Here is a 13,833-nt window from a genome sequence, read left to right as displayed (position 1 = left end):
ATTTCAGGGCGATTACTGGTATGTAACGAGAACCTTTCTAAGTTCAATTTGTGCATTACATAGCATCATAATGCATGTGAATGGGGGATATGGGTACTTAGCATTCTAGAGGAATGTGTAGGGACTTTAAGTATAGGCGGTGTGGAAACGCACACCTTGTTTGATTCGGGGGCCACACACTGTTTTGTGAGCCCAGAAATGATAGGGAAAGGTGGGTTCAGATGAGAACCAAGCACCGGATATGGATTGGTCCGAGCAGCCGGCAGGCAGGTGATGTACCTGTACGGTGTGGTTTGCGGCATCTCGGTCATCATCAATGGTGTTGGGAATGGACTGGTTGGAAAAGTACAAGACCCACATTGACTACCACCGAGGGAGAGTAAACTTTGAGAGAAAGGAAGGAACATTGAGATTCCAGGGAATAATATCAACTTCGGGAAGTTTGATCATCTCGGCAATCCAGGCGGAAAGGATGCTGGAGAAAGGTTGTGAGGCATACTTAGCCACGATATGGATTGGTCCGAGCAGCCGGCAGGCAGGTGATGTACCTGTACGGTGTGATTTGCGGCATCTCGGTCATCATCAATGGTGTTGGGAATGGACTGGTTGGAAAAGTACAAGACCCACATTGACTACCACCGAGGGAGAGTAAACTTTGAGAGAAAGGAAGGAACATTGAGATTCCAGGGAATAATATCAACTTCGGGAAGTTTGATCATCTCGGCAATCCAGGCGGAAAGGATGCTGGAGAAAGGTTGTGAGGCATACTTAGCCACAATCACAACGAGGGAAGTTGGGAAAAATACGGAACTGGATGATATTCCGATAGCCAACGAGTTTGCCGATGTGTTTGAAGCGGTACGGGGAGTGCCGCCGGATAAATCAGATTCGTTCACCATCGAGCTGGAACTGGGGACGACCCCTATATCTAAAGCGCCTTACCGGATGGCACCAGCAGAAATGGCGGAGTTAAAGAAACAATTGGGAGAATTGTTGGAGAAAGGATTTATCAGACTAAGTAGTTCACCATGGGGTGCGCCGGTCTTGTTTGTAAAGAAAAAGCATGGTAGCTTCAGGCTATGCATCGATTACCAAGGGCTGAATAGGGTGACAGTGAAAAATAAGTACCATTGCCCCGGATAGATGAGCTGTTGGATAATCTCCAAGGTGCAAAGTGGTTCTCGAAGATATACTTGGCCTCGGGGTACCATCAAATTCCGATAGAACCATCGGACATTCGGAAAATGGCTTTTCGGACGAGGTACGGCCACTTTGAGTTTGTGGTCATGCCGTTCTGACTGACCAATGCACCGACAGCCTTCATGAAGATGATGAATGGTGTCTTCCGAGAATTCTTAGACGAGTTTGTAATCATCTTCATTGATGACATACTTGTCTACTCGAAGGATTTGGAGACTCATCAGAATCACTTAAGGGCAGTCCTGGAGCTGTTAAGGGAGCAAAAGCTTTTTGCAAAGTTAAGCAAATGCTCGTTCTGGCAAAAGAGTGTTGGATTCGTTGGACACATTGTCTCGGACCAAGGAGTGTCGGTGGATCCGGAAAAGATCAAGTCAATAAAGGACTGGCCGCGTCCGAAGAATGCCACCGAGAAATGAAATTTTCTCGGGTTGGCGGGTTATTACCGAATATTTGTCAAGGGCTTTGCGAGTATGTCTGAGCCGATGACGCGATTGACGGAGAAAGATACCAAGTTTCTATGGATGGAGGAATGCGAGAAAAGTTTCTCCGAGTTGAAGGCGATGCTCACAAGTGCTCCGGTACTGGTGTTGCCGAAAGCGGATGAATCGTACGTGGTGTACACCGACGCCTCTATAACCGGGCTAGGTTGTGTGCTAATGCAAAAGGGTAGTGTAATCGCATATGCTTTAAGGCAATTGCGTAAGCACGAGGGAAATTACCCAACGCACGACTTACAGATGGCCGCGGTGGTGTTCGCGTTGAAGATTTGGCGTTCATATCTCTATGGACCCAAAGTTCAAATCTTCACCGACCACAAGAGTCTAAAATACATATTCACCCAGCCATAGTTAAATCTAAGGCAAAGACGGTGGATGGAGTTTGTCGCGGACTAAGACTTAGATAATGCCTATCATCCGGGAAAGGCGAATCAGGTTGCGTATGCCTTGAGTAGGAGACGCTTCGATGTGGAAGCTGAGAAAAATCAAGAAGCATTGGTTTATATGCTGGGGATCTTGCATTTATATGCATTGTCGCGTGAAGTGGAGCCATTGGGCTTAGGAGCAGCTGATCAACCGGATCTACTTAGTAGATTTCGTTTGGCTCAAGAAAAAGACGAGAAACTTAAGGGTTGGGCGGAGAATAATAAGACTGAGTTCCAAACATCGAACAATGGAACCATTGTGGTGAATGGACAAGTGTGTGTGCCGCAAAGTAAGGAGATAAGGGACGAAATTCTAAGGGAAGCGCACCAGTCTAAGTTCTCGATCCACCCTGGTTCGACCAAGATGTATCGCGATCTGAAACGATATTATCACTGGAAGGGAATGAAAAAAGATGTGGCCGTGTGGGTTACCAAGTGTAAAACTTGTCAACTCGTCAAGGTCGAGCATCAGGTGCCAAGCGGTTTAGTCCAAAGTTTACCCATGTCGGAATGGAAATGGGATCATGTGACGATGGACTTTGTGACCGGATTGCCTATGAGTAAGCAAAAGCACGATGCGGTCTGGGTGGTGGTAGATAGATTGACCAAATCTGCGCATTTCATCGCACTCGCAGAAACAAATGGAGCCCAGGTGATCGTGGTCAGATACATCGAGGAGATTGTCCGGCTTCACGGAGTGCCGGTGAGCATTGTCTCGGATCATGATACACGGTTTACCTCGCTCTTCTGGAAAAACTTTTCATAAGGCCCTGGGAACAAGGGTGAACTTGAGTACAGCGTACTATCCACAGACTTACGGGCAGTCCGAGAGAACAATTCAAATGCTCGAGGACATGTTGCGAGCATGTGTACTGGATTGGGGCGGAGGCTGGGAAAATTACCTAAACTTGGTGGAATTCGCATACAAAAAAGCTACCCAGCTAGTATCGCAATGTCGCCTTATGAAGCGTTGTATGGCCGGGCATGTTGAACGCCTTTGTGCTAGACGCCGGTTGGGGAACGGACGTTATTCGGACTAGAGATTGTGGACGAAACGGTCGACAAGTTAAAGTTCTTGAAAATCAAGTTGAAGGAAGCCCAAAACCGACAGAAGAGTTATGGGGACACGCGCCGGAAGGAGTTAGAGTTTGAAGTGGGCGACCTGGTGTATCTTAAAGCCATGACAGACAAGGGGAAAGGGCGTTTCACTAAGAGAAAAAAGTTGAGCCCAAGGTATGTTGGTCTATACAAGGTGATTGAACGAGTAGGTGCAGTGGCATACAAACTGGAGTTACCACCGAAGTTAGACGCTTTCCACAAGGTTTTCCATGTATCACAACTTCGGTAATGCCTAAGTGAAGAGGATGAGGTAGTCGAAGATGTCCCATCCGAGTTGCAAGAAAACTTGACGGTAGAAGCAACACCTATTCGGATCATTGATCGAATGGCAAAGGAATTGCGCAGGAATAAGATGAACATGGTAAAGATCTTGTGGAACTGCGGTGGAGAGAGAAGAAGCTACTTGGGAGACAGAAAACAAGATGAAGGCTGATTATCCTAAGTGCTTTAAGGAGATGGGTGAAGATCAACTTGATCCGGATTCGGGGACGAATCCCTTTCAAGGGGGGGGAGACTTGTAATGCCCGCGATCCTGAATAGGATCGTAGGCTGTGGCTTGGTCCGGGATAATAGGGGAAAAACAAGCCAAGTATGGGGAAAAACAAGCCAAGTATGGGACAAAGATCGATCAGCTCCAGACAGCTCTCGGCCAGCTGCGGACAGCTCTCGGCCAGCTGTTGACAGTTCCCGGCCAGCTGCGGACAGCTCGACCAGCTAGTGTCAGCTAGACCACCTGCCATGGAGCTCGACCCAGCTCGACCCAGCTCAACCCAGCTCGACTAGCTGGACGGTAGTGGACGGTGTACGGGTCAGCTGGGGAGCTCGTGACCGAAAACGCACGGTTGAACGGGTATGGCCAAGCGTACACGAGCAAACATGAGCGATTAAACGGATTCGTCCGAAGGGTGCCTTTTGTGGCCAAAACCGCGGCCCAAGACCCTATATAAAGAGGGCATTTCTCTCATTTAGAACACACATCGGAAACAGGAAACACATACTAAAAACTCGAGTTCGAGTATAAGATAGAGAAGAAGGTTCCGAGATATAGAGTTTGGCGGTAAGGCCTAAGGGTCAGAGGTACGGTACAATACCGACCTTATGGGCTCTGGGGAACGGGGTAGTTGCATCTGCATAAGCATTTATATGCTTTGGTTGGTCTAGTTGATCAGAGATAAGGGGGTGCGGCTCGGAAGTGGATCGGGGACCACTAGGTTCACCGTGATACGACCGAACTGATGCGCATGCTACCTCCCTACCGATCAGCGTACCACTCGGAGTGTCCATGTACGGACAGTATGGTCGGAGAAAAGTAAACGCGGCTCGGCAGTTGGCCCGGTACCTGTACATATACCTGGGTACACCGTCGAACTGATGCACGGGATAACTCTCTACTGGCCAACTGCTGTACTGGACTGATATTATGACTTATCATGCATTGCATGACATTGTACGGCCATGCATGGCCTAAGAGAAATGTTATTGATGGCTACTTGGGTTTCAGGAAAGGAAGGTGATCGCGGGAAAGAAAGTGCTTAGGCGCGAGACTCATGGCCAGGAAGATGAGTGGTGGTGTTATTGGTAGTTAGGATCGATTATACAACTTGTACTAGCTTATTATGCAACCTCGTATCGAATCCTTTGATTACTTAATACAATATCGAATGTTTGCTTTACTCTAAGTATTATATCATATAGACTCTATGTAATGAATCACAGAATAAGCGAATGAATATTGTTTAAAGAATGGGCCCTAAAATATGACTAAGTAGTGTCATGGGACGAGAGAACCTCTCCGGCCATAGATGGTCCGGGGTCGGGGTCTTTCAGGTAAGTCACCAAAACTCCAAGTTTCAGTTCTTATAAAAGCACCAATCTCCTTTCCCACTGCATCAACCCATACCTTGTCCAGCCGAGCTTCTGAATATCGAGTAGGAATTTTTGACTTTGAAATGATATTAATAAAAGCACAAAAAGGCTGAGATTGATATGAATATGAAATATATTTTTCTAATGGATAAGGAGAAGTCTTTTGTGGTGTACTTATAGTAAGAGTATTATTATTATAACAATGAAAATCCTGCAAATGGGAAGGCAGTTTTCTCTGTCGAGTTGGTTTAAGTTCATAAGGAACAGAAACCATGGATGATGACTCGTCATGATGTTGAGGAGCATCAGAAGATGATTGCACTAGAGGCAATTGATCATCGGTGATTTGTGCAGGGAGAGTAATATGAGGATAGAAGGTCTTCGCATCATCCGAGATAGTGGATGATGCAAAAGGAAAGATATCCTCAAAAAAAATAATATGTCTACAAAATGAAATTGAGTATGTCTCTATATCTAATAGCTTGTAACCTTTATAACCTGAGGGATAACCTAAAAATATACAAGCTTTAGCTCTACGATCAATCTTAGTTCTAGACTTGATGTAGAACAATAACACAGACACCCAAAAGCCTTAAGACTATGATAGTCTGGGATTTTAGAGGTTAAACGTTCATAAGGAGTCTTATTTCCTAGGACTTGAGAGGGTAATCTATTTATAAGGAAAACAGCTGTAAGAACACAATCACCCCAATATTCTATAGGAACTCCTGATTGGAACATAAGGGCTCTGGCTACATTCAACAAATGATGATGCTTCCTTTCTAAAACCGAATTTTGTTCATGTGTCTTAGGACATGAATGAAAATCTTTAATTCCATTTTGAGAGTAAAAAACAGTAAATTTCAATTCATGTGCATTATCAGACCTCACAGAACAGACTCTAGAATTGTATTGAGTTTCAATCAATTTAAGAAAACCAGGAAAAACATGTAAGACATCAGATTTTTGTTTTAACATATATAGCCAAGTAGCACGACTGAAATCATCTACTATTGTCAAAAAATAGCGATAACCATCTACAGTTGGAACTGAAAACGGACCCTAAGTATCAATATGAATCAATTCGAATGCCTTTTCTTTCATATGATTCATGGACTTAAAAGGTAAATGCTTTTGTTTTGACAAATGACAAACATGACAATGAGTTTTCTTTTTATTTATTTTAGATTTTGGTAACAACAGAATTTGAGATAGAGTTTCTACTTTAGCTATAGACGGATGTCCTAATCTCTGTTGCCATACATCAGAGTCATTATTAGAAACAGAGCAAACTGACTTACCTTGAAATGCAGAACAAGACATGTTAACCAGTGATTTATCCTGACTCAAAACATATAGATTGGTGACTTGACTACCTTTCCCAATCATTAGGTTCTGAGTAAGAGCTTGTATTATGCATTCATCGGAAGTAAAGCTTACTTTAGATTTCAAAGATTTAGTGACAACACTAACACTCAATAAACTGAATTTAAACTCAGGTATATGCAACACATTATGAAGGGCTAATAGATCCGCAAGCTGAATGTTGCCAAATACCTTATATCTTAACTGTTTGACCATTGGGTAATCTAACAAAGGTTTTATCTAAAGATCTATAGTCTCTATAAAGACCTCTTTCATGTGTAACATGGTGACTAGCTCCTGAATCTATGACCCAAGCTCTAAAAGACAACTCAGTTTCATGAGGTATAGAAGAAGTCAACATGTCATAGAAAGTAAGATCATATAAAGAGAGAAATGTACCAGATATCTGTGAGATAGTTGGTATAGGAGCAGAAGTCGAAGCTATGGCTTTCTCAGGGCATGAAGTGACAATTGAAGATTGGAGCTTAGTGCTCAAATAAGAGATCATTTGTTGGAGCTGTTCCTTAGACATGTCCTCACTGATATTCTCCTTAGATTGATCTTTGATTTATTCTATCTGACAAGTGCTAGCAAGATTTGTGCTTCCCACATAGTTGTTCTTCTTTGCCCTTGGATGACCTGGAGGATACCCATGGATTTTGTAACACTTATCCGCGGTATGTCCAATACGAGAGCAATGAGAACACTTTGGCTTCTGAAAATTTCCTTGAGCTAGCAAAATCGAATTCGGATCCGGGATCACAGCTTGAGATTGAAAAGCAATGGGGTTTGAAATTGGTCTAGTAGATACCCCTACTACTCTCTGACTCTCATAGTGATCCAATATGTTGTAGATCTCATTCAATCCTGGCTGAGGCTTCATATTCAATATCTGACTTCTGATATTGTTAAAATCATCACTTAACCCCATAAGAAACTGGATGATTCTACTTGTTTCAACTTCTTCAAGTAGTTCTTTGACCTGGTCACAATCACATCTCTTCACAGTTCTTGACTTTGTGTTCACTAGCTGTTCCCACAATGTTTTCTTCTTCGTGAAGTAGCTAGATAAATCAAGCTGATCTTGTCCCAGAGTCATCACTACCTGTTCAAGCTGATACCTCCTTGGAAGATTTTTCACTTTGAATCTTGTGAACAAATCATTCCACATCTCAACAGCATCTTGGTAATAGAGTATACTATCATATATCTCCTTACTCACAACATTTAGAATCTATGACTTCACCATACTATTGCATCTACTCCAGATCTTGAAATCATAATCACTCTCGCTTGGCCTAGGCAACGATCCATCAATGAAACTAAGCTTGTTCTTAGCATCTAGACTAATCCTCATCGCTATAGACCAGCTATTGTAATTAGTTCCATCGAGAGTATGAGCAACAATCATCAAACCTGGATGATCGGAGGATTGAAGACTTAATGGACTATCAGAAGCTTCTGATGACCTCGACATAGTTCCATGACCTCCATATCCATCCGATCTAAGAGAACGTTGTTGTTTTGCCATTTCCACCTCTGGATCTTCAACAACAGCAGATCCGCAAGTGATCCTCACTGCAGATGCTTCAATCTCAGGTGTTTCACTTCGATTTCTCAAATTTTCCCCTTTCTTCACCATTTTCACAAAAATCAAAGAAGCGGAAGTAGATCCGATGATGATCAAAGTGTTTTACCGGTGAAATTATGAGGAATTTGAAGAAGAAGATGATGAAATCACAGAGAATTGCGGAAGAATTGCTCTGATACCATAATAGAGTTTGAGAGCAAAGAGATTTGTCGAATACTTTTCTTCTCTTATTGATTGTAACAAACTTTACAAGATGTGTTATACACATCTAATTACAGTAAACCGAACTATCCTAAACCGATATCTAATTACAATTAAATAACCAAAACGGGCTCAACTAATTCACTCCTACTACCCATATGGAAAATGTATAAAATAAAATTATTCTATGAGCTTTTTTCAGACTTTTTTCAAAACTGAAATTGGAAGTATTGCATTGCATGGTCAAAAAGTGTAGCGGAAAATCATGTAACGGGTGGTGGGAATTGTCGGTCAGTTTTAAGATGGAAGAAAAATGAAACTGTCGGTGCCGTAAAAGAGTGCAAAAATACCATAACTCAATTCACATTCATATATTCATTAGAGTGGTCTAGAATCTATACAACGAAATAGACTGAGCACATATGTCTACTATCACAGAAATAGAATCATATTCTTAGTTTCGTATTTTTAATAGAAGAATAATTTCAACGTGAATATTTGGTGACCATTAATGTTTTCATGAATACAATACTAACAAATTTCTGAATATCCTCTGTTCTAATCTCTCCGAATATTCCGATATAAAGAGCACTCAAGGTTATTCATTTTGATCAAAAAAACATATGGGACGGTTATAATAAATTCATTTATGGAGGAGCATTTAGGCTAAAGTATTTGATAAACTATTAATTCAATGTTAAGGTGCTCCTCTCTTACAACTTTACTAGTTTTTTTTTGTTTGTTTATCATTTGAGTTTTACTAAAACCTAACAATGAAATACACGATGATTTTTGTTTGATCTTTTAGCTAAAATTTTATGTTTTAAATTGGATGATCTTTTCAAATATCAATTTTCCAATGTAAAACAAATTAATTTTTATTTGTTTAAATAATTTATATTATGGAAATTGTTTTGCCATTGGTTGACTCGTGTTTATGTATATATTAAATGATGTTTTAGTTTAGAAAAAAAAAATCTTAATTTGTATGCACAATTTAAAAGTCAAATTAAAAAACGAAGGGAATATATAATTGTAGCTTGCAGAACCTTATTTTTCGAAAGGGAAAAAAGCTAAAAAAATACTTCATCTATTTTTAATTTGGATGTTTAATACCTGGCCTTTTTTGGTTGGAAAAATAATACCCAGATTAAAAAAAACGAGTAATTTAATATCTCAAGAATTAAATGTTGTCATTTTCCTACTTACAATTTCTTAACAAAAAATAAACTCCAGTTTTACCCCTATTCATTTCTATTAACTATTAATTTATAAATAACACTAAATTAATTTTATGTTTTTAAATAAACAAATATAATTGTTATAAATATTTCATTATATCACTATTTTATTTATTTTAATTCAAAAAATATTTATATTTTATTTTCTCCAAAATTTAAAAAAAAAGTTTTAAGATTTCTCAATGTTTCGTGAATAAGAAAAACAAATCCAATAATTATCAAACCAAACCAAATCCCGATCAGATTAATGTCCAAATTCCCAAATACACATAAACCCTAAAACTGAAATTGTGTGGGAGAAGAAAAACGACGAGAGGCTATCAATCCCTTTATCTCGACCAATCTGTTTCTTTCTTTCATGTCTCTTCCCTCACTCATCTCTCTTTTTTTTCTGTTGGATCCGACCAACGAGCCTTTGATTTTGCCGTTGGTCCAGCCAAAATCGCCCAAATTTGATCGAAGCAACAGTGTGGCGACGATGGGGTTATCTCCATCACCGATGCTTCACAAATCAATTCAAAAATTCATCGATTTTCCACCGGTACAGCCGCATTACAGCTTCCACCTCACGTGACAGAGAAGGCAAAATAACGTACTTTTGTTTGTATATCTCAATTCAAAATTTCTGATTTGGGTTTAAAAAAATTCAGAATCTTGCAGCTGGTTAATGCTTGGGAATTACAGTGAAATTTCGTTGAATGGACAAAACAAAGTCAATAACGATTAGAAAAAAAAAAACAAAGTCGATAACGGTTTTGAAAAATCATAGTTATTCTTCTGATTAATTTATTTGAGTTTTTCTATTTTAAATGGTAATAAAATGTAATATTAAAAATAATTAAAGAAATAAAATAGAAATCTGTTTTTTAATAAAAATAGTGGTAAAATGAAATATTAACAATTACTTTTTTATGCAAAAATTAAAAATTAATTTAAGGTTATTTATAAATTAAAAAATAATAGAAATGAATATGGGTAAAACTGGAATTTATTTTTTGTTAAGAAATCGTAAGTAGGAAAATAACAATATTTAATTCTTGAGGTATTATTTGACACGTTTTTATTAATCTGGGTATTATTCTTCCAACAAAAAAAAACCAGGTATTAAACATCCAAATAAAAAATAGATGAGGTATTTTTTAGTTTTTTTCCCTTTTTCGAAAATATAACTCTAAAAAAAAGAAAATGCAACGTATAATAGAAAAAAAACCAAAATTTAAAAACTTAAAACATAATATATAAATCATAGACACTCTCACAAACTTTTCATAAGATCCTGAAGACTTCGAAAAAAACTAACAAGACTTAAGCCTTGAATGTTTACAAGTTTTTAACTAGATTTTGGTTTTTGATTTTCTAAAAATATAGTTTCTTGCCATTCAAGATTTTATACAATTGGTTTTCCTAAAAAAAGCAAATCTAGTTTTTGGGAGATTTTACCCATTTATAAAGAGAAACCAAAAACCATCTTATATTAGTTTTCCTAATCGTGAGTCATTTTTCAAATTTTTTTTAATTTTTAAGAATTTTTAGCAAAAAAAGAAAAACCAAATTTAGAAGAAAAAAAACTAAAATATAAAAACCAAAAACTAAAAACCAATTTAAAAACTTATTCCATTCATGGACTTAAATGTTGTAAAAAGAAATAAACCTGAAAACAAACCGGCTACAACATTGACATGAACAAAGACATAACCAAAACGAGAAGAGAAAGCTGAAACTATCATCATTAGATCATCTGAAGAGTATGTACGATAAGAGCGAGAATACCTAGTTTTAACGAAAAGAAATTTGAAATTAAAAATAAAAAATAACGTGTAATATGGTACATTTTTACATATCTAAAATAGATTTTAACGAATACAATGAAACTATTGTAGTGATTTTAATTTGTTATGTGATAACATTTGTGTTATTATACAAGTAAATATTTGAGAATAAATGTTCATATATTGATATAGAATATATGATATTAATTTTGTTCGGTAACGTGCGACACATTTTATTCAAGAAAAACAACGACATCTTTGATTCCATAAAAAGGAACAGAGGATGGTTGTTTCACTTGTTTGGAATCACAAATGACCGTTAAAAATCATTTAATTTCTTAGCGTTTCTAAAACTACCGATAGAAAAATATAATGACAAAAATTTACCATTTTAACTATAAAATAAATAAAAAATAGATTTTTTTAGTCGTTCAATATGCGCCGCTGCGATACTTTGCCGAAATAGATTATTATAAAAATATTATTTCTAAATGAAACACAAAATGATAATTAAATATTTTAAAAAGTAACAAAATAGTAAAAAACATAAGAAATAGAATACAAATAAAATTCGAAATTTTTAGATATTAATTATCGTTTTATATGGTTTTAAACCATCAAAGTTAACCCAATTTTTACAAGAAAAAGGTCAAAAAAGATTATCAACATAAATAAGAAAGTCAAAAAGTGGGGGGGGGGGGGAGAAGTAGTCCACGTGACAAGTACAGTACAGATCACACTCACGTGGTTTATACTTTCACATCACTAAATGGCGTTTCCGTAATTTCGCATAGAAGGTCGGAGAATACATCTTCTCTTCTCTTCTCTCTTATCATATCCCCCCCCCACCCATCCAACAGTGTGAAAAGCAAAGATGTCTTTTTGAAGAAGAACACGTGTCGGGGAAAGAGTGGTCTTAACCTGTAATAAATACCCTACTACAGCTGAGGCTGAGGTTGTCCCTGTTTTCATAGGGCTTCCTTCTTTCTTCTTACATGATAAAAACCTAAAATCTCTCCTTCTCCTCCTTTATCTCTCTCTCTCTCAACTCTCACGGTCGGGCTCGGATTCGCTTGGTGCAGGTCGGGAACCAATTTGGCTGACACAGCCACACACGTGCCCCCTTTTTCTTTATTGGTTTGTGAGCAGGGATTGGATCCCGCCTTGCATCAACTGAATCGGAGCCCCCGACCGTGCAACTAATCCATACTCACTTATCCAATCAGCAGATCTGGAAATATATATATATATATATATATATATATATATATATCTCCTTCTTTTTTACATTCTTAATTTTTTCTTTAAATCTTTAAATCTGTTGTTTTTGTTGATCTGATTTCACCCTTTTTTTAATAATCATTAATCTCTGTTTTGTTGGCCCAAATGTTGAAATCTTTGTTTTTGTTTTGAATTTAAAGATCTAGGGTTTTGAAATGATAGTGATTTTGTTGGTGTAATTAGTTCTAAGATTTATTGAATCTGTTGTAACAGTTAATTCTTATGATTTGATTGTTTTGTTTATTTTTAATTTTGGATAGGTTGCGACGATGATGAGATTCAAAGTGACCGATTTTAACTCGTAAAAAGGGCAAAAGTCAACTCTCATTTATACCAAATTTTGTTGGGTTTTGTGAAGCGAATCTATTGTCCGGTTTATACCGGTTATTCTCTTTACGCTGTTGTTAACTTGTTATATTATCATATACATGAGTTTTTGATAAAAGTGGAAACTTTTACGGATTAACAGTACGCTATGTGTCTGTGTAGATGACGATGATTACGTTAAGTTAGTTGTGCAAAAGAGATGAAGAGAAGATTTATTGGAAACATGTGAACTGAAGAAGATTCTTTTGTTTAGTGTTTCAGTTTTTTTTTCTTTTTTTTCTTTTTTTTCCATTTTGAGATAATGTAATGTTCTGAATTTGTTAAAGAGAACAAATGGTGTGGATTGTGGAAGTAGTAAAGAAACAGAACCAATTCGATTACTACCGTTAGTGCGGAATAAATTGTGCAATTAATGATGTTAGTGGAAACTAAACGTAACCAAACAACATAGTTTTAAATGTCACTTATAAAGTTGGTTGGTTGGTTGTTACTTGTTTGTTTGATTAAATCATGTGTATGTATTAAATATCTAAATAGGTTGAAACAGTCTCAGACTATGTATTTCACTGCAGTGTGTACCTTGTTGTATCTTTTTCTCTATACAGATTTTTTTTTTGATCTGAATTACAATGTGTACAATCACTATTTATGTATGTGTGAACTGTAAAGTAAACCAAAAGTTGTAGATTTTGTGCTCAAGTCTAATGGGAAGTAGATTTGAGCAATTTAGTCAAAAGAGTTCTCAGTTTCGTCAATGGCAGGGTCCCTTGTTTTCAGCTGCTCCTCTTTTAAGTCTTTTTGTTTAATGTTAATTTAAGCATTGTTGTCATTAATAATTGAAGTAAATCAATTGTGCAAGATCTTACAAAAATACTCGATGATGGCAAAACGATTTGTTTCCCTTTTATAGTTTTTTTTCTAGCTAAGTGTACTTGCAAGAATATGTTAATT

General features: G+C 37.5%; 2 protein-coding genes and 1 long non-coding RNA gene across 3 annotated transcripts; 1 reads left to right on the top strand and 2 right to left on the bottom strand.

Moving 5' to 3' along the window:
* Nucleotides 1–5,996: 5,996 nt before the first annotated feature.
* LOC147933877 (uncharacterized) lies at nucleotides 5,997–8,263 on the bottom strand. Its single transcript, XM_087474487.1, has one exon. The coding sequence runs from the start codon at nucleotides 8,112–8,114 to the stop codon at nucleotides 7,707–7,709; it is 408 nt and encodes a 135-aa protein (XP_087330613.1). The 5' UTR covers nucleotides 8,115–8,263; the 3' UTR covers nucleotides 5,997–7,706.
* On the bottom strand, nucleotides 7,041–7,643 carry LOC109127268 (uncharacterized). The gene has a single exon (XM_087472366.1). It carries the CDS (start codon nucleotides 7,641–7,643, stop codon nucleotides 7,041–7,043), a length of 603 nt encoding a protein of 200 aa, XP_087328492.1.
* Nucleotides 8,264–12,232: 3,969 nt separating the features above from the next.
* Nucleotides 12,233–13,262, top strand: LOC104723109 (uncharacterized). Its single transcript, XR_757284.3, has 2 exons — nucleotides 12,233–12,865; nucleotides 13,045–13,262. It is a non-coding gene; the product is annotated as an uncharacterized LOC104723109 (long non-coding RNA).
* Nucleotides 13,263–13,833: the final 571 nt, after the last annotated feature.

The sequence above is a fragment of the Camelina sativa genome, chromosome 11 (genome assembly GCF_030686135.1).
Source record: "Camelina sativa cultivar CO46 ecotype springtype chromosome 11, ASM3068613v1".
Lineage (NCBI taxonomy): Eukaryota > Viridiplantae > Streptophyta > Magnoliopsida > Brassicales > Brassicaceae > Camelina > Camelina sativa.
The sequence above is the reverse complement of the archived record's forward strand: the minus strand, read 5'-3'. Positions and strand labels throughout refer to the sequence as shown.